The following is a 19,558-nucleotide window of genomic DNA, read 5'->3' as shown; positions in this document are numbered from 1 at the left end:
TTTTTTAACGGCATGATTCGAATTACTTGGGAACGCGTGCGTGGGTGTAATTCGAATTACATAGAGATGAAGTTCGAATTAGGTTGATTTGAAGTTCAGACTTTGGTGCGTAGAAACCATAATAGAGTACATGGATTATATGTTAGAGATGGGTCTTGGTCTACTGATCCAGATGTTCTCCAGGAAGAATCCCTCTCTTTTTACAAGAATCTCTTTGGTACAACGGAAGAGGTTGAGGTTGATTGTTTAGGGGATGTTCCGATGCCCACTCTAAGCACTGAGGCTTGTGCTAGGTTAATTGACTGTCTCTTTTGTGGAAGTCAAGTCAGCAGTATTCAGTATGAGCCCTTTTAAGGCTCCTGGTCCAGATGGCTTTCAAGCTTATTTTTTTAAAGAATATTGGGAGATAGTAGGCACTGAGATTTGGAATATTGTCCGGAGCGCTTTTTTGGGAGAGTTCTTAAATCCTAGCATCATGGAAACTCTGATTGTGCTTATTCCTAAAATTGATAATCCTACCTTTATGAAGGATTTCAGGCCTATTAGCTTGTGTAATGTTGTTTATAAAATTATCACCAAAGTATTGACTAACCGACTTCGGCCTTTTCTTCCAGATGTTGTTAGTCCTTTACAAGGAGGTTTTATTCCGGGTCGTGGTGCTCCTGATAATATTATTGTGGCCCAAGAAATTTTGAATTTCATGAAGCACACAAAATCCAAGAAAGGTACTCTTGCTTTTAAAATTGATCTTGAAAAAGCTTATGATAGGGTGGATTGGAGGTTTTTGGAGAGTACTCTCATTGCTTTTGGTTTTCCTATCATCACTGTTAATTTGATTATGACTTGTGTCCGTGCATCCTCTCTTTCTATTATGTGGAATGGGAATAGATTGGATAGTTTTGCTCCTAGAAGGGGCTTAGACAGGGCGATCCAATGTCTCCTTACTTATTTGTGCTTTGTATGGAAAGACTTGCCTGCTATATATCTCATAAGGTGGTCGAGGGTGTGTGGAAACCAGTTTCTGTCACTAGGGGTGGCCCAAAATTTTTTCATTTGATGTTTGCAGATGATCTCTTACTCTTTTGCCAGGCTACAAAAAGTCAGGTCCAAATGGTCATGCATTCTCTTAATATTTTTTGCAAGGCATCTGGCATGAAAGTGAATCTTGAAAAGTCTAAAGCTTTTTGTTCTAAAAATGTGACTGCTCGTAGAAGAGATATTTTTACTAGTGTTTCTTGAATACGTTTTGCTTTGGACTTAGGAAGATATCTTGGAGTTAACCTTAATCATTCCCGTACCAGTAGGGCTTCTTTTCATTCGGTGATTGAAAAGGTGAGGGGAAGATTAGCTAATTGGAAAGGAAGGCTTCTAAATAAAGCAGGGAGACTTTGCCTGATCAATTCTGTTGCAGCATCCATTCCTGTCTATCATATGCAGGTATCCTTTTTTCCAAATTGGGTTTGCGATAAATTATCTTCTATGATGAGACAGTTCTTATGGAAGGGGCAAGTTGATGGTAGAGGTCTTTTTTTTTTCTTGTTAATTGGAGGACTGTGATCACTTCAAAGAAATTTGGTGTGTTAATATATCTTTACTTGGTAAATTGGTGTGGCAATTTTTTTATTGTCAGGACAAGCCTTGGGTTGCTCTATTGAGGGCGAAGTATCTGAGGAATGAGGGAGTTTTAGATGGCCTTGTCTCTTGAAACGCTTCTCGTGTTTGGAAGAGTATCTCAAAGGCTTTTGGTGCTCTTAAGGATGCCTTCTCTTGGTGTGTTGGGTCACTTGATCAATCTTTTTGGTTTGACAATTGGAGTATTGAGGGCCCAATTGCTCAAGATGTCCCTTTTGTACATATATCTGACTCTGATTTAACTATTAGAGACGTTTGGAAAGATGGTCAATGGAATCTCCATGATATTTTCTCTATCATTCCAGAAGATGTCAAATAGCGTTTGAATGCTTATAATCCGGATTTGAATGCTGGAGAGAGTTCGGGTTGGTCGTGGGGTGTGGCATCTTCTAGACTCTACTCAGCTAGGAGTGGGTACAGTTGGCTAGCCAAAAGAAAGTTTGACTGGAATGAGCATGATAATTGGTTGTGGGTATGGCGTCTGCATATTCCTGAGAAGTATAAGTTCTTGATTTGGCTCAGTCTTCATAATGTTATTCCTACGGCAGAGTTTCGTTTGGGTCGTGGTTTAGCTTTATCTAGCACCTGTCATCGGTGTCAGAATGGTTCTGAATCCATTCTTCATTGTCTTCGGGAGTGCCCTAGTGCCAAGGAGGTCTGGACCCTTTTAGGCTTGTATTCAGATAACTCGAATTTACATGATTGGCTCTACAGAGGTGCAAGGAGTGGAGATGCTTTTCTTTTCTTTTCGACTATCTGGTGGATTTGGAGAAGCAGAAATCATGACTTATTTAATATAGATGATTCATGGAGTGCTAGTAAAGTGGTGAGTTTGATTCGTAGTTCAGTAAGGGAGTTTCACACTATTTTTGCTATGCATCAATCTCTGTCTCCTCCTTCACTTTGTTTGCATTGGGTTCCACCTCCAGTTCATTCTGTTAAATTGAATTGTGATGCTAGTTGGTTTGCTCCTTCTGGCTATGCTGGTTTTGGTTGTATTATTCGCAATCCTGATGGATGTTGGTTGAAAGGTTGCACTGGAAAAGTCGAAGTGTGCAGTGTTCTTTTTGCTGAATTGTATGCAATTTGGAGAGGTTTACTTCTTGCTTGGGAGAGTGGATTTCGTGAGGTTATTTGTGAAACAGACTGTTTAGAAGCTCTTTTCTTGGTAAACCAAAGAATGCTTAGTAAGGATATTCCGGAATGGGATTTGGCAAAGCATATTCAGGAGGTTATGAATTGGAATTGGAGAGTCTCTATTCTTTTAATTCAGAGGACTGCAAATAGTGTTGCAGATTGTATGGCTAAAGCAGCTGCTTCTGTCGCGGATATTCACTCGAATTGGAGCCAACCATGGAGTGAGCTTCAACATCTAATAGATTTAGATATGACCCTAGCCAATTAATTTGGTTTTGTCTCTTTTTTCTTTCTTTTCTATTTAGTCACCAAAAAAACTATATTAATCTAGTCTTAATAACCCATCAGAAAATGCATTATCAATTTACAATTGCATTGTTCTCGTTTCATATTTTAAAATTGTGAAATAATATATTTCCCAAGTTCTTATAATTTGTACTTAATTTATATAAAAGTATATATTTGTCTTGGATCAAATTTGTCAAACTGAGAAAATTGATAAGATGATAAATTAATGTTTTAATTATATTTAAATTAAGAGAGTGGAATTCACAAATAATAAAAATTACAATGATAGATATGATATTATGTGATTGTTTTAAAATAAAATTAATTATATTTTTATCCAATTTTAATTATATATAAATTGTAGTTTATATAATTATTTATGACCAAACTAAAAACTTTTACAAATCTTGGTTCTAAATAACAATTTATGAATAAAAAAAACATACATATAAATCAATTTATAACCAAATAGCAAATCCTAAGGCTTGTACCATATTGTGTTTGGACAAAGTTTTTCATTTTATTCATAAATCTAGGTTTAGAACAAAAATTTATGGAAATAATATATATATTTTTTCATAAATAAATTAGTTCTAACAAACTTTAGATTAAATACTTTGCTTTCTAATAATTTTTTTGTACACGACTTGGTCTCTTCATTGTATTGCAAGAAGATTAATTTATATTATAATATTATTTTTGTTTGAAAAAAAATTAATTTTTCTTACAATAATATTTTTAAATTTAAATTATTTTATAACTATTTTATTATAAAATTTATTTATCTAACATATATTAAAAATTATATTGAAAATAATAAAAAGATTCATCTATCTATCTGAAGTGAATAACTTTCAAAGACTTTTATAGTATTAAAAAATTGTTAAAAAACAAATTAGTCAATTTAAAATTTGAGAACCAATTTAAGTGTTTATTAAAAAATTTTGTTGGAAACCACAATATATATGTATGTTTCTAATTTATAGTTTTAAACCACCATTACATGTAATTAAAATATAATACAAATATAACTAATTTATTCTAGGAAAATAACGTAATATCATATTTATTTTATTTTATTCCAGTAAAAAAAATTTACAAATGCACCAAGTCATACCAAGTAATAAACTAACCGTGAGTTTTATTTATATTTTCAACGAAATAATAGAAACAAAAAATAAATAATAGTATGGTTTTTTTAATATTTTAAATATCTATAGAAATTATTCTAATGAGATAAAGCTGACACATAAAGGGTTTTAAGTTATATTGTCATTTTTACATTGGACAATTTTAGTATACATTTTAATGATATTCGTCTGGAACCGGAAGTATCATCTTCTTTCTTGCTCCATTTGGTAGCTCCATCTCCAACAATATCGGATTTAATAATGCTTTCCATTATTTCTTTACAAAACTGCCATCTTCTGGAAAAATAAGCAATACATGACAATATAAGAAACTTTCTCCGCACCTTGACCTTAAGCTACCGACCAAGTGTATATTATATATCCCGATATGAGACATAGGAATAGTGAATTATTGATTAATTGTGGGCTGCTAATGCTAAGGTTGCATTTGCGGTCGAGTATCAAAATTGTAGCACTAGATGTTCACTATTTTTTTTGGTATTAAGACGGGCCAGAGCCCAAAAAAAACATTAGACTAGATGTTCATTTAATAGTTGTATTTTGTTATAACAAAAAAAAATAGTTGTATTTTGTCATTTTGCATTCAAATATCTTTGGGCTTTGTTCTAAAAGGGAAATTCTTTCATAGTTACCCCTTAAAGCTCAGGAAGCCTTTTCCGTAGAGCAAAGAACAGTCTGGATAAATAACTATAACTAAATATATCTTGGATATCTTATATGTTAGGACTAGAGGTGTTCAAATTCAAACCAATTCAAATTAAACTGCTCATCCAATTTAATCCAAATCGAAAATCGATTAAAACCACACTAATTCAGATTTAATTAGATTTTATTTTTTACAATCCGTTGAATCGGATCGAATTTTGAATCTACTTTTCGCAACCAATCCAATCCAATCCAAACCGCACAATGTGTTATAAAATGTTCTATAATATTATTATTTTATTATTATATTTATAATTATACTTATAATATGTTGTTCAATTTGTTATACATTTTATATTATTCATGTATTATTATTATTATTATTATTTAATAAATATTTTATGTTCAAAATGTGATTTATTTATTTATTTTAATTAACCTATAATGTTATTTCTATTGTTATGTTATCATTGATTTTTTAAGATTTTAAAACTTGCTATGTCATTATTGGTTATTTAAAATTTGATGTTGAGACTTAATATATATATTTAATTTTTTTAATTTACAAAACTGTAAATCCAATCTAATCCAAACCCCTCGAAATTAGATCGGATCGGATCGTTTTTTTTTTTAAATCATTCAATCCAAACCGTACCACAAACACCCTAGTTAGGACAAGTCTCCCATTACAAAAACAATCAATAATATCTAAGATACAAATAAAACGCTAGCACCTATTGGCAAAAGAAAAGAAGAAAAAATGCTCACTTCTGAAGTATCACACCAGACTTAGAAAGGAGCCGAAATGCTCTGTTGGAATTATTCAAGGCAGAGGACGATCTCTGGACTGACATTTTTCTTTTCTTCAAGAATTCTAAGGCACCCTGTAAACATTGAGGACGGCCTAGTTCGCTCAAAATAACAGGTTCCAAACTGCAAACCATTATTAGAATAGATAATTTTAGAAAGGAAAAATCTAGGGGCCAGCAATTTTATTGTATTTTGGCCAGCATGTAACCAGTAGAGAAAGGTGAGCCATTGGATGAAATCTCACACCAATCTCACACCATCAAATCATCATTGATGGCTAGTTGATGGCTACCAATCACAAATGTTGCTGGTCCTTAGCATTTTCCTTTTAGAAATTAACAAGCAACATGATTAATCCAACTAAAGGAATAAATAAAGGATGAAATCCCCCTCACCCTGACTTCTTTGATTTCCTCTTCTTTGAAGCGGCAGGCTTTGTTTTAGCCTTCTCCTCCTCCCCTTCATAGTAAGGTAAGAAAACTTGTCTGCAAAAGAATTATGCACTCTTAAATCTAAACCATTATGCATATTAACACTGCACAAGAGAGAAAGAGAGGTGACACATACTTCTCACGAGCTGCAAGCATTTTCACTACGTCATCTGGAAGAAACCCTGAAGCTGGATTGGGATTATGCTGAGGCTCAGAACCTGATACATCATCATCTTCAGCTTGAGCAGTGTCCTTACTTTCTTTGGATTTGTAACTTCTCATCTTACAAATAATGTTATCAGATATGTAGAATTTGCATAGAGATTTATTTTTAAACAAAACAGTTTGAAGCCTCGCATATTTCAACTGAACATAGTTTGAGGATTTAACCAAATAAATAAATAATTTATAGTTTCACTTGGAAGGGAAACAACTGAAGCTCAAATTTAAGTAAGCATAGAAAGAAACAAAGCATTAAAGCGTTTCATACCTAGCTTTACTTTCTTTTTGAATTTTGCGAATCTCCTCGTCTTGTTGTATACCCTATGAAGCGCAAGCTTCGATTAAGCACAAACTACTTATCCAATAACAAAAAACGATTTTGATGAATTGCACGAAGAGAAAAATAAGGAGAGACCTGCAGAGTTGTGAATTCCTCAGGGGCGTCGGAATCACTATCTTCTCTGTCAGACATTGATGCAATTTCGAGTTTGAATCTCTGTCTCCTTTGGAATCGAATTAACAAGAGCTAGGATTTAGGCTGCATTCAGCACGTTTTAATTTTTTTGTTACTCTAAATGGGCCTCAGCCCAAAAAAAAGAAAAATAAAAAAACAACAAAACAAAAGAAACAAAAACTAGAAAAGGAAGACTAAGTCCTGTCCCAAAAAAGAAAAGAAAAGGAAGACTAAGTACTCTCCCGTACTAACTACTGAATATTGATTGGGTTAAAGTTCTGAAAAACGGAATTGATCATCTAACCGTTTAAGTCATTGGTTTATTAGTCTACTCAGTTCAACCGTAATCTAATCAAAAAAATTATTTTATAATAAAATAATAAATAAATATCCTACAACATAATTATAATCTAACATAAACTTTAAAATATCTTCTAAATATAAACCATTGTATCAAATTGTTAACAATTTATCATTTATTAGACATTATATAACTATTGAACTCATTAAGATAGTCATAAAACACCAAAAGAAAAAATCATTAAATTAACCAAACTAATAACAAATATTCTATCATCTTCTCAAAATAAAGCTCTTTTCTATATCAACTTAACTTCCATTAAAAAAATAGCTAAGTCTACACCATAAAAATCACAACTACAAAGTATCCTAGTTTCCTTCATCATTTGGATCAGCCATAACAACATGATAAGCTATCACCCGAACAAAGATAAAGATGCCAATGAAATTGGCAAAGAAATACATTAACAAAACACAAAGCAGCACTGACTTTCGATCTGAGACAACAAACACAAAATCAGCACAAACACAGTTCAATAACAAGTAGCACAGAATCAAATCACAAACACAACAAAATGAAGAACAGAGCAGTGAGCAGTTAAGAAAAGAGAGAACAGAGCAATGAACAGAAACCCAGAAACAGAGAGCATGAAAAAAATTTAAAAAAACGAAGATATGCTCTTGAGTTCAACTCTTAGAGATAGTGAAGTGTATTTATATAGTAATAAAGATAAGTTATCTTTAGTAATTTATCGACTTATCTTAGCGGGAGGTTATTTCCCCTTTTTTATCTAAGGTTGTTGATATCTCATATTAAAATATATGAGCACGTTTGTAGGACTTAAGTTCTGGACACCAAGTCGGGCGTATGAGGTCGAACATGCCGGTAGGTGGATCTTGGTTTTTGTTAGTTAGACCTTGCCTGCTTTTGGATTAGGCTAAGTTGCAAGTCGAGGTATGAACAAGAAGCAATTATATGTCTATAGACATATAATTTTTTTATTAAAATAAGTCTAATTTTTTAATTTTTTTCATAATACACTCTAATTGTATTGCAAATAAAATAAGTAGTATGACATCATTCTAAAAAAAAATATAGCTATCATAATTATAGATGCCTTTTATGTTAATTATTATTTTTTAACTTTTTAAATATATTATAATCCTATAAGTACGAATTTATGATGATTAAAAAATGGAGTTGATACATTTGGTATGAACATAAGTGCTTTTAGTTAATTTACATATTTAATTGTATTGTTCTCTCCCTCCCCCTCCAGCCCCAGTTGTCAATTTCTTTTCATCATGCAGGTGCAAAAACAACTTAGTTATGGTTGAGTTTTTTTTTTATTACTATTATTTAATGTTCATCAACGTGATTGATAAGAAATGCGTTTTTTTTCAAAAATATTTTTGAATGAAAAAACTTACATTGCTTGAATAACCTTTATATTGTCATTTAAAACCCAACATTCATTGCCATATATATACAACATAAGGCATAGTATAAATTTATCTCTAATCTCTAGTGCATGGCATTTCTTTGGATAATAAACATTGATTATTACAATTACTATAATGGTAGGTATGTTTAGACATTGATGGTGATGAACCAGCTCTTGAGCTTGCACTTGCATCTTTCAAATTAGTAAAACATTCGTCACTTTCTTTATCATCGTCACTAGTATATAGCATCCTGTGCTCTTCAGAATCTGATTCATCCATTGACAAGTTTTCATCTTCATTGTTATTATCTTCAGATTCTGATAGCCCCATTTCTTTGGAATCAGCAAGATCATTAATCAACTCAGGGTTACTTTGTTTATGAATCCTATGGTACCCTTTTCTGATGGAGTCTCCACTTGGGCCATCAAGAACTGATAAGGGATTACGGTCGTTCGGATTGCCGTAGAGTGCGATGTGCCTGTAATATAGCTCTAGTTCTTTCTCAGCGATAGCGATGAAGCGCCTAACTGATTCAAGAGATTGCTCATACTTGGATTTTTCGAGTGCCTGCAGAGAAATGAAAAATAAAATTTGAAAATTGACCACTTCTAGAAGAAGAGTTTTTTTTTGTCAAATAAGAGATATCTGGAACTAGGAATAAATCTTCATGGAATCTGTTAAAAACCATACCAAACTGGAGAATATTTTCTCCAAGCTACAAAAAATATGTATAGTTCAAATGAAAAGTCAACTACAGATTTCCATGTTACTTCATCCACTTCAAAATAAATGTCACTCTGGACCAAATGTTCATCAGGGAATATAGATTCTCTCAATTTTTCTATCATTGTCAAGTGTGTTGTCTTGCCAAACACTTTTTAAGTGAGACCAAGAAAAAACAAATAGGAAAAGATATTGTATAGCAAGAGATCACATTTGCAACATCATTTGAAAAAGAAAATTGAATAACTTCAAACTCCATACTGAACATTAAACCAGCAACAAATGGTTCCAAACCCGCATTTTCTAGCTAATAGCAGCTTCATACAACTTGAAAATGCAGACTGGAGATAAAATGTTACGTACAAAAAGAATGGCAAAAAGAATTATGTGCTAAGAGCAAAAAGTTATGTACTTTAAAACACCTTGCTGCAAGAAAATGTAGATAAAATGTTGAAGCAACTAAATTTCATTTTCAGTGATTTTGCTTTTGCATGTGATGAACAAATACTTCAGTAATGCATTTGAGATTAACAAAAGGAACACAAAAACATACCTTTTTCTTGGATAATGTATCTATTGGTGACATAACCTCGGGCTGTTCATAGTTCTTTCCGCGATAAAATATTATAGTGTCATCTCCAATGAAGTGGATTGGAATACCACCACTCAATCTAGCAAGTTCTTGTGCATACTCATGTGCTTGGCCAGGTTTACAAGGCTTGCATATGACCTTAACAGTCTCATGTTTCTTCCAATGCATATGCATATTAAGAATAACCCCTCCAAATAATCCTCTTCGGCCAACTTGTAGGTAATTAGAACTCTTCTGAGCCATCTTCTTCAAATAAAATCGTTCCTCCCCCGTCAAACCATCAGGTTTGGCAACAGGACCCTGAGCTTTAGGAACATCATATCTTTTGAGTCTTTCAATGAGCATTGATTCCTTAATTCTGGCCTGGGATTAAAATCTGAGTCATTACAAATTTCCGTAGAATGTCTGGGAAATAAGCAAAAGATATGAATTAATAAATTTAACCTCTAGCCCTAAAACATATCCTTGCGGCCTAAAAGAGGGAAACTGAATAACTTGTGAGATCGACATATCAATACAACAAAACAAAAGACCCCTAAATTTATAGGAATGAGTAGATGAAGAAGCTCTTTCAAAAGTGCTGGCTAGCAGAATAACAACAACTAAATCTCTTCTAACTTCTACCCAAGGTAAGGTTGGCTATATAGATATAGTAATATAATAATTCTGTCTTATTATGAACCATGTTATAGACAAGTCATTCAACTTGGAGTGCTACTCCATGGTTCCTTGGTTTTCTTCTAACCCTGCCTATTCGGCTATCTTTCATCTGATCTAGTATAACCAAATAACTTATGACGCGATTCTACCTTATTTCGACACCACAATAGATGTAGCCTTAACTTTTTCTCTAATTCATTCATTCTTAATTCTATCATATCCGGTGATCGCAATATACACATCTATGCAACACTAAGCTTAGCTCTTTTCCTTACACCAATTGTGGCAAGAAAGAAATCCAATCACAGTGCTTACTTTCTCAAGCTTGCACTTGATTCTCTCTTCTGCATTGGCAAACTTCTGCTTCTTCTTCCCCTTGACACCAAGCCAACGAGGGTCTCTCCTATTTGCAGCTTTCCTCTTCTCCTTCTCCCTCTTCCTCTGCATCTTCAGCTTCTTCTTAGTCTTATATTTATCCTTCCTTGGCGGCTCAACCTCGCGAGCCTCAAACTTGGTCTTCCCTTCCGATATAACCAAGTTCACAGTGCCATAGCTCAACTCTCTGAAACCCCACCACAAACTCGGCTTCCCAACTGAATTGCATTGCCTAAACGGCAAGAAAACCGATATCCGGGACCTCACAACTGACCTAGAGCACAAAGGAATTAGGAGAAAAAAAAAAAAACAACATAACTGATACATATTACAAGTTAACTCATCAATTAAATGCCTTAAACTTTCCACAACACAAAATCGCAAAAAGCAAAATTGATCTAGAACACAAGGGATTCAGCAGTCAGCACAAAATAGCTCATATATACACACATTACAAATTCACGCTTCAATTCAAAGGCTTAAACTTTCCCCAACTTAGAACCCCAAACAAGGAAAACAAGCTAACCCAACTTAAGATATTCAATGAATTGTTCATAACAGTTCCCAGGAGCTGAAAAAATGAATTTTTTTTTTCTCCCCCTTCTGGGGTTAGTATAAGACTGTTAAGTGACGAAACATGTATATAACAATTTAAAAAAAAAATAGCACGTGGAATGATAGAGAAACCTGGGAGAAACCGAAAAGGAGGTAGTTGAGTACGAGAATCTGAGAAGAGAGGAAGCTCTCCGAATGCTCCGGAACAACGAAGTAGCCATGGTTGGAATTCGAAGAAGACGATGACGAAGAAGAAAGAAGCAGCTTATTGTGTTGTGCACTGCGTGTGTTCTTTCTTTGTGGTGCACCCACTCGTATTGGATCGGGTTCGGGTTCTAATCTTACGGCCCAGCGTACACTTCATTGAAAACGTGGCAACAAAGCAACGAGTCAATGTAAAAAAGTTGACTTTTATATTATGGATTCTCCAATAGAAATAAGACACGTGGAGAGACAATTAGGGTCCATATATGCCTCGCATTCCCCCAATTCTATTCCTTTTTTACTTCGCTGTGTTCACTTTGCAGCTCTTAACACAAGCGGTATCACGTTCGGTTTTCTACGTTAATCTAATTCTGAGTAAGTTTTTTTTTTCTTTTTTCTTTAAAAATTTCGTTTTTAGGGTGTAAAGTTTGTTTTTTTTTATGTTTATTTTGTTTATTGATTCTTGATGTGGAAATTCTGTTGATGATTTTGATGCCGATAGAATTTGAGGGTTTTCTCCCCCTTTTGTGGTTTGGGAATTTGGTATTGAGCTTTAAAGCAATCGAATCATTATTGTTTGGTGTTTTTAGAAAGGATTGTTGAAAGGGTATGCGAAAGTCATGCTTTTGGTGCAGAGTGCTTGATCTATTTTGATTGTTTGTGGAGGAATGAATTAATTTGCAAATTTCTCGGTGTGATTTTCATGTTTCTCTTCTATTAGTCACTTCTCTGCTCTAGAACTTGTTTTAAACCAAATTGTGTTAATTTTTCCCTTATTGTTTGTAAGCTTTTTCTTAATATCAAGAAGAAAAAGAACAATCTTGGGGTTAGGGTTTTATTTCTTTACATGTTCATTCATTGTTTTTTATGCTATGCACTGTTCTGTAGAATGTTTCTTTGGCTCTGAAAATCTTATAGCTGTTATGTTCTTGCAGTGGAGGTTGAGATTGATGGCTCTAATAATGGGGAGGCAATAGAAAATGCTGCCATGGCTGACGATTGTAGCACCGATGAAGGAAACAACGCAGATGAAGCAAACAATGCTGATGAAGGGAACAACGCTGACGAAGGAAACAATGGTGATGATGGAAATAACATCGATGGACGTGCTATTGTGTCAGTTCAAAGCCAAGGTCAAGATGTGACTCAAGTTTCTGCTGGAGGGGCCATAACCCTAGCTGTTCCCGCACTTCCGGTCCCAATTGTTTCACCTGTTGAACCTTATGTGGGACAGGAGTTTGAGTCAGAAGCAGAGGCACATGCATTCTACAATGCATATGCCACGAGTGTTGGATTCATCGTACGTGTTAGTAAACTCTCTCGATCAAGGATCGATAATTCTGCTATTGGGCGGATTTTTGTCTGCAACAAAGAGGGATACAGGATGACTGACAAGCGCGAAAATGTTATACGGCAAAGGGCTGAGACAAGGGTTGGTTGCAAGGCAATGATAATGGTAAGGAAAGTAAAATCTGGTAGCTGGGTTGTTACACGTTTTGTAAAGGAACACACACATCCTCTTGCTGGTCCAGGAGGTGGCAGAAGGGATTTCATCTACGAACAATATCCGGTCAGTTCTCCTTCTTCCATTGCTATGCACTACTAAATTAGTTATCTTCACAGTTACTTCATGCCAGATTGATTAGAAATGACAAATTGGATGGATCATGATGTCACTATTAAGCTAAATGTTGGAGATTAGCATCAGGCTATTTCAGAATGAAGTTTTTCAGGATAATATTGGTTCTTTTACATGTTTTCAGCTTATTTTCCCCCACTTACCTCTTTGTTTTCTGATACTATTTTCCAGGGCGAACGGGATAGAATTCGGGAACTAAATCAGCAGTTGACAGCAGAGAAAAAGAGGTCTGCCACCTACAAAAGACATCTTGAATTGATACTCGAGCACATTGACGAGTATAACGAGAGCCTATCGAAGAAAATACAGCACATAGTAGACAATGTAAAGGAGATGGAAAGCAAAGAAGAACAAAGTCAATTGAACTTTCAATTAGCCACCCTTTAAATAATTCCCCCCGGACGAAACACAGAAACCAACTGTCAATTCAAAAATACTGCGATGCGAAGCATACAAAGTGCAATGTTAGTAGTATTCTGCTAATTGCTGACCCTAGGGTGTTTGCTCTCTGTTCCTTGCTTTAGATGTCTGGTGGGGTTCTCATGCAATGAAATTCATTGTATTGTTTTCTTATTTATGCTACGAATGAATGACACTTTTAATTGGTAGAAGAAGAAAGCCAATTACTGTCAATGCCTGGTTTCATCTGAGTTGATTCTTGTGGAGCTGTGCCAGAAATATGATATTATTACTCAAGAGAAGCATTCAAATGCCATGGTAGAGTTGAATTGTTCCATTTTTTTAATGAGTTTGTAAAACATGATCCAAGGCTTTGACTCTTGTGTCTAGTAATGATTAATCTATTTTGTATATATAATGAGACTTGTATGAGCATGTTGTGCTCCCAATCCATGTTCATGTTTTCTCCCTTAGCTCAGCTTCCATCAATTGATTTGCTCTAAAGTGTTATGTATGATTTCCTTTGCTGCAACGAGTGAAGTAATCAATGAAAGTTCAAGCTTCCATTGCTAACTGGGTTTACTACTATTAAAAATGGTTTAAGACATTAGAATGGATCTCAAGTATAGTATATAATCCTAATATTTGCTTTCTGAATTTTAGTTTCATTTTACTTCTATGTGTATTTTTTCACTATTTATTTTCTTACTCCCATGTCTTATGGGAATCTTAAGGATGTATTCAGTTTGTATTTTTATTTTTAGTACTGAAAATAAAAAACATTGAAAATGGTAATAGAAAATAAAAATACAAATAAAATATATTTTATCTTTCAAATAGATATCACAAAATAAATAAATAAAATAATATATATAAAGTATATACCAAAAAGTCACCACAAACTTCAGACACAGACAACAAATTTTCCATAAAAAAATGCAGAAGTCATAGATTAAAATGTAGTTTAAATACAAAATAATGTCATATTCTTAGTTAGGTAATTCTCTGCCTAAAAAAAGGTCAAAATCAAACCTTAGGATATATGAGCAAACCATAGGATATACGCCAAAACATTAGAAGAATATAGAATTGAACTAAGAAGCAACTATATAATAAGTAGCAGAGCTCATGATATGGTGCATCCATTAGCATCACCATAATATGAGCATGGAGGAGAAGGAGGAGGAGGAGGAGGCTGTTGCTGTGGCTGTGGTTGTGGTGGATAACGCTGTTGATCTTGATAGTAACTGTATTGATAAGGTGGTTGTTGTGGTCTACCATAACCCATTGGAGGAGGAACACATTCATTGTAGCCATTACAAAATCTTGCATATGTATTAATATATGCAGGCACAGGAAATGTTGTCCCTTGAAAATAACCACCACCACCACCACCATTATTGGTACCTAGCATTATTGGATTATTTTGAGGATAATGATGATAGCTTGCATTAGAAGCAACATGGTTGTTGGACCTTGAAGGAGCTCCATGATCACTAAATGGTGGAGGCAGAGGCAGAGGCAGATCGTCGTCACCAAAATCAGCCTCAGCAGAGCAATTATCATCAGAATCATCATCATCATGTTTCGCACTCGCCTTTGTGTGCTTGGATTTGGTGCTCTTTGTGTCATCAGGGATGCTTGAGTTCTTGGATTTTGTGCTCTTTGTGTGTTCTAAGCAGGTGCAGCTTGGTTCAGTAGGTTGATCTTTAGGCTCCATATAAATCACTGCTCTTTTTCTTCCAACCTTTTTCACTGCTTTGATGAGTTTTGAAGAATCTGCCTCACCAAAAACTGTAATCAGTCCCTCTTCTCTGTTCATTTGGACATCAGTAACTCCTGCATAATTTAGCAATTCCAAAATGTTATGTGTACATATTCTAAAAAAATTTACACATCTTCAAAAAATTTTACTAATTCATGTCTTTACATATCTTTAGCTTTTAAGATCATCCATTATTTGATGGACTAATTAAATCATATGTCATTAGAAAAAAAAGTGCATAAAGCTATAAATCATAGTGTCATATTTATATGTATATACATACCCTTAATTTTCTTAAGCTCTTTGTTCACCCTGGAAGGACAAGCTTCACAACATTGGAGATTCACTACTTTGAGAACAACACAAGTCTGTGAAGAAAAAATATAAAATAAAAATAAATAAAAGGTTAATGTATATATCTATCTAAATGGAATGTATGTAAAGAGAAAATTATGTAACATCAAAGAATTACCGGAGAAACGGGGTCATTGTTTTCCATTAGAGAAAAATCTCTGAAGCAATGATTGTAGCAATTGCTATGTAAATTGTTAGCATGAGTAGCAAATATATAATGGTGAATAATCTACCCAAAAAAAAGAGAAGGAAAAAGAAAAAAGAAAATATATCTTTGAATATATGAAATTGATTTGAAAAAATATAATGCTTGATCTAAAATGTATAATATCTTTTTTAAATTAGAATGTATAATATTCTATTCTAATAATGAATATACAAAAAAGTAATGTATTTATAATTAATTATAGGAATATAGTAATATCATTGATATCCATTAATACTTGATACTTTCATTTACATTTAAACATCTTTCGTAGACAAAACCTTTTATTCAATAATTTTTTATAAACAAACATTAGATATACAATAACTCAGTAAGAATAATAATATATATTCCTGATTTTTCTTCCTACTTTTAAATAAGAAAAATATTTAAATATATCTAATATTGTAAAAAAAAACAATTATTTTCTTAAATTGTTAAATAGAAAGCAAATGAAAAATATTGATTCAGTTTTTTTTTTTCTCAAATTATAGGCATTTTTATGAATTTTTTATATTGATGTAAATATTTGGGTATCTGTTCGTGCAAGATTTCAAATAAATTCAAGTTATATGAACTTTAATTTTATTTTATCATATAAGAGCTTTCATTTTGTTTAATCAATTGGTGCTCTGTATCACACAATAGATTACATCTTTTTATGTATTCTAACATCCTAAATAGTATAAAATGAGACCAGAGGATATATATAGAGAGAGAGAATTAAAAATCAGAGTTGCCTAGTGAGTAATGTCATTTAATTATAGTATATGTTTCTAATTAGTGGTTGAGCATGTTAATATAAAACCTTATATCGGGATTCAAACATTATTTGACTTTACTTGACTGAGCATATATATGTCCTTAATCACATGCTTCGTTTTATCAATTATCATATGTGTTCTTGCTAAAAATGTATGAATAGACATTATTTTATTATCAACAAATTTAATATCTCGTATTATATATATATGTATATACCCCTAAAATTTTTGGAATTTATTGATAATAAAAATAAATTCATAAATCAAGAGTACTGATTCATTTTAATTCAAATGCATTTTAGATGATCTTTTTCTATTTCTTTTATATTGTAGAGTTAAAACTAAAAACAAAAATTCTTTTTTATGTTTTATCACGTTTTCAATAAAATTTTCTTATAAAAATACTTTAGCAATATTTTCAATAATGTTAATAAATGGTATTAGAATCGTTTCAATCCTCTTTCATTATGTCAGCATTATATACATATAATTCGTATGGTTTATTTTTTATATAGAATAAAAAATATCATATATGATTATTGTGTACTTTAAATATTAATATTGATTTTAATTGTTTAGTTTAATAATTATGTAGAATAACTTAAAAATTACATTGTTCAATTAGAGCTATATATTTGTTGAATTTTTAAATTTGTGGACAATATAATTGAGTGTAATTAGCATTAGAATTAGACCTAGAAATAAAATTAGAAAAATAAAAGAATTTTTCTAAAAGAAATATATGTATTAGAAAAAGAAAGAGCATCAAAGGTCGTTATCTCATGATGAGTGTATTAATAAAGGGAAATTGAGATATTTAATTTTTACCTTTTCATTTTTCAACCATATTTACTAACAAAATCTTATATTTTGATATCAAACAAAACAATTTAATTGAAACAAAAATATTATTTATACATCAAAATCAGTCACTAAAATTAGCTACTAATATATTTGTATATAATAAATATATTTATTATTTAATTTATTTTTAATATATATTTAATTATTTATATTTTAATATATATTTTATACTAATAATTAATTTTAATTATTAATTTTGGTATATGTACACGTAGCATAGTTAAGGAAAGATTAAAAATACCACAAATAAGTATAGATTATATCATATCATATCAAATCTCTTTCACATACAGTCACAAAAAAAAAAATCTCTTTAACATACACACGTGTATAATATATATAACCTAAGATAACATAAAATTTATTATTTACAAGGGATGATGGGGTTTGAGTTTTGGAAACACAATTAATTACGACTTGAATTCTGAAAACCCAAATGTATGTATTTATGTGCATGCATGCCAATACAAATTAAAACTACATGCATTATATATAGAGTCTACAGAGAAATTAGAGAGAAAGAAGGTAGCAAAGAGAGATTAAGAGGCTAATTAATTATAATTAACGACGAAAATTGGAAAAGAAATTTAATTTAATCTGAACCAAGAGCACTGAATCCTCCTCCTTTCATCATCTGCTTGAATTCTTTGTAATCAACCATGCCGTCGCCGTCGCGGTCCACCTTCATTATCATCTTCCGGCACTCCTCCACCGTCCTCCCTTGCTTCAGCCCCAAGGAAGAAAGTACCGATCTAAGCTCCTCCACCGTGATGTAACCGTCTCCGTTCTGATCGAATACGTTGAAGGCTTCCTTCATGTCTTCCTCCTCGTCGCGCTCCTCGCGTTCGTCCATTATAGACATGTAGAGTTCGCCAAACTCTTCCATATCCACCCAACCGTCTCCATTAACGTCGATTTTTTCGATCATTTGGTCAAGCTCTTTGTCCGGGATATAGATCCCAAGCTTTTCCAAAGAATCGTTGAGTTCCTTTTTCGAGATTCGGCCGTCTCCATTGCGGTCAAACATTTGAAAAACGCGCTGGAGTTCGGCCGAATCCATAATTTTATGAATGTTATTATTTTGTTACTTCCTAAAGGAGTAATTTGTCAAGTTGACGACGAAGGAGAGGAAGGAGGAAGACGGAGGAGGAGGCGACGGAGGAGGAGACCTAATTTGTTTTGGTACAAAATTGAAAGAGAGGATATGAATTGAGATTTTAGGAGGTTGTGAACTAAAAATAAAGAAGGAAAATAGGGAGCAAAATATTTGGCATTCAAGAAGATCACTACTAGGGATAGAGAATTTGAGGTGTTTATTCTTCGTTTGTTCTAAATTTGGGAAGGGTGATTTATTTGATGATATATAGAGGAATTGAAAGTAACTACTAAATAACTACTTTATTGTATTTTGTCACGTCTCACGTATGCAATTATTCGTGGTGAATAAGAAACCAAAACTGTATTTGTGGCTTAAATAAATAAATATTTTCGACAAGTTGACAACCATGGTACATGAACATAAACGTAAATAACCATGTTTTTTAAATATCTAATATATGTATTGATATTTAGAAACCATTATTATTCTAAATTAAGGGGCAAAGTAGTGGGATCAGAGTTATGGAGAGCTGCATTTTATTGAGTCACTTTTTAGTTTTTACTTTTACGCGTCTTTGGTTTCTTAATTGAAATTGGTTAGCATTTATATAAAGTTATTGGGACGTAACTTGAACACAACTTTTCTTCAAAGACGCGTTGATAGGTTGATGCACATTATAAATTGAGCTTTATATTTGTTAAAATTATTTTTTATTCGAAAGTATAAATTAATAGAAAAAATGAACGACGCCTGAGAGATTCGAACTCTCGCGGGGAAACCCCATGTACTTAGCAGGCACACGCCTTAACCACTCGGCCAAAGCGTCTGGTTGATACTTGATACT

General features: G+C 32.9%; 6 protein-coding genes and 1 non-coding gene across 7 annotated transcripts; 2 read left to right on the top strand and 5 right to left on the bottom strand.

Annotated features, from left to right (window-relative positions):
• The first annotated feature begins 1,688 nt into the window (after window positions 1–1,688).
• On the top strand, window positions 1,689–3,037 carry LOC127745760 (uncharacterized). The gene is made up of 2 exons (XM_052259478.1): window positions 1,689–1,814; window positions 1,952–3,037. Exons 1-2 carry the CDS (start codon window positions 1,689–1,691, stop codon window positions 3,035–3,037), a joined length of 1,212 nt encoding a protein of 403 aa, XP_052115438.1.
• Window positions 3,038–5,386: 2,349 nt separating this feature from the next.
• Window positions 5,387–6,835, bottom strand: LOC107477136 (uncharacterized). The gene is made up of 5 exons (XM_016097097.3): window positions 6,732–6,835; window positions 6,585–6,637; window positions 6,231–6,368; window positions 6,059–6,148; window positions 5,387–5,786 (listed from the first exon to the last, which is right to left on the bottom strand). The coding sequence occupies exons 1-5, from the start codon at window positions 6,786–6,788 to the stop codon at window positions 5,618–5,620; spliced, it is 507 nt and encodes a 168-aa protein (XP_015952583.1). The 5' UTR covers window positions 6,789–6,835; the 3' UTR covers window positions 5,387–5,617.
• Window positions 6,836–8,524: 1,689 nt separating this feature from the next.
• Window positions 8,525–11,713, bottom strand: LOC107476764 (uncharacterized CRM domain-containing protein At3g25440, chloroplastic). The gene is made up of 4 exons (XM_016096644.3): window positions 11,554–11,713; window positions 10,807–11,140; window positions 9,793–10,194; window positions 8,525–9,083 (listed from the first exon to the last, which is right to left on the bottom strand). Exons 1-4 carry the CDS (start codon window positions 11,640–11,642, stop codon window positions 8,589–8,591), a joined length of 1,320 nt encoding a protein of 439 aa, XP_015952130.1. The 5' UTR covers window positions 11,643–11,713; the 3' UTR covers window positions 8,525–8,588.
• A 171-nt stretch (window positions 11,714–11,884) lies between these two features.
• On the top strand, window positions 11,885–14,236 carry LOC107476765 (protein FAR1-RELATED SEQUENCE 4). Its single transcript, XM_016096645.3, has 3 exons — window positions 11,885–12,000; window positions 12,561–13,195; window positions 13,436–14,236. Exons 1-3 carry the CDS (start codon window positions 11,892–11,894, stop codon window positions 13,649–13,651), a joined length of 960 nt encoding a protein of 319 aa, XP_015952131.1. The 5' UTR covers window positions 11,885–11,891; the 3' UTR covers window positions 13,652–14,236.
• Window positions 14,237–14,789: 553 nt separating this feature from the next.
• On the bottom strand, window positions 14,790–15,927 carry LOC107477064 (heavy metal-associated isoprenylated plant protein 36-like). The gene is made up of 3 exons (XM_052259474.1): window positions 15,901–15,927; window positions 15,712–15,796; window positions 14,790–15,502 (listed from the first exon to the last, which is right to left on the bottom strand). The coding sequence occupies exons 1-3, from the start codon at window positions 15,925–15,927 to the stop codon at window positions 14,790–14,792; spliced, it is 825 nt and encodes a 274-aa protein (XP_052115434.1).
• A 2,025-nt stretch (window positions 15,928–17,952) lies between these two features.
• On the bottom strand, window positions 17,953–18,964 carry LOC107477137 (calmodulin-like protein 3). Its single transcript, XM_016097098.3, has one exon. The coding sequence runs from the start codon at window positions 18,673–18,675 to the stop codon at window positions 18,208–18,210; it is 468 nt and encodes a 155-aa protein (XP_015952584.1). The 5' UTR covers window positions 18,676–18,964; the 3' UTR covers window positions 17,953–18,207.
• Window positions 18,965–19,458: 494 nt separating this feature from the next.
• Window positions 19,459–19,540, bottom strand: TRNAS-GCU (transfer RNA serine (anticodon GCU)). The gene has a single exon. It is a non-coding gene; the product is annotated as a tRNA-Ser (tRNA).
• Between the last annotated feature and the right edge of the window lie 18 nt (window positions 19,541–19,558).

The sequence above is a fragment of the Arachis duranensis genome, chromosome 3, assembly GCF_000817695.3.
Source record: "Arachis duranensis cultivar V14167 chromosome 3, aradu.V14167.gnm2.J7QH, whole genome shotgun sequence".
NCBI classification, from domain to species: Eukaryota; Viridiplantae; Streptophyta; class Magnoliopsida; order Fabales; family Fabaceae; genus Arachis; species Arachis duranensis.
Note: the sequence above shows the minus strand (reverse complement) of the source record. Positions and strands in the feature narration are given on the sequence as shown.

Bases quoted from the DNA above. Each gene is read 5' to 3' on its own strand.
- LOC107477136 (XM_016097097.3), bottom strand. From the start codon at position 6,788: ATGTCTGACAGAGAAGATAGTGATTCCGACGCCCCTGAGGAATTCACA. The intron at 6,369-6,584 runs GTATGAAACGCT...TAAGATGAGAAG, and splicing joins CAAAAAGAAAGTAAAGCTAG to TTACAAATCCAAAGAAAGTA. The intron at 6,149-6,230 runs GTATGTGTCACC...ATTCTTTTGCAG, and splicing joins ATGCTTGCAGCTCGTGAGAA to ACAAGTTTTCTTACCTTACT.
- LOC107477137 (XM_016097098.3), bottom strand. From the start codon at position 18,675: ATGGATTCGGCCGAACTCCAGCGCGTTTTTCAAATGTTTGACCGCAAT.
- LOC107477064 (XM_052259474.1), bottom strand. From the start codon at position 15,927: ATGGAAAACAATGACCCCGTTTCTCCG. The intron at 15,797-15,900 runs GTAATTCTTTGA...TTTTCTTCACAG, and splicing joins ACAATGACCCCGTTTCTCCG to ACTTGTGTTGTTCTCAAAGT. The intron at 15,503-15,711 runs GTATGTATATAC...TAAATTATGCAG, and splicing joins AGAGCTTAAGAAAATTAAGG to GAGTTACTGATGTCCAAATG.
- LOC107476764 (XM_016096644.3), bottom strand. From the start codon at position 11,642: ATGGCTACTTCGTTGTTCCGGAGCATTCGGAGAGCTTCCTCTCTTCTC. The intron at 11,141-11,553 runs GTTTCTCTATCA...TTTGTGCTCTAG, and splicing joins TCCTTTTCGGTTTCTCCCAG to GTCAGTTGTGAGGTCCCGGA. The intron at 10,195-10,806 runs GTAAGCACTGTG...TTTTAATCCCAG, and splicing joins TCAAGTGCAAGCTTGAGAAA to GCCAGAATTAAGGAATCAAT.
- LOC127745760 (XM_052259478.1), top strand. From the start codon at position 1,689: ATGGCCTTGTCTCTTGAAACGCTTCTCGTGTTTGGAAGAGTATCTCAA. The intron at 1,815-1,951 runs GTATTGAGGGCC...GATGTCAAATAG, and splicing joins TTTTTGGTTTGACAATTGGA to CGTTTGAATGCTTATAATCC.
- LOC107476765 (XM_016096645.3), top strand. From the start codon at position 11,892: ATGCCTCGCATTCCCCCAATTCTATTCCTTTTTTACTTCGCTGTGTTC. The intron at 12,001-12,560 runs GTAAGTTTTTTT...ATGTTCTTGCAG, and splicing joins CTACGTTAATCTAATTCTGA to TGGAGGTTGAGATTGATGGC. The intron at 13,196-13,435 runs GTCAGTTCTCCT...ACTATTTTCCAG, and splicing joins TCATCTACGAACAATATCCG to GGCGAACGGGATAGAATTCG.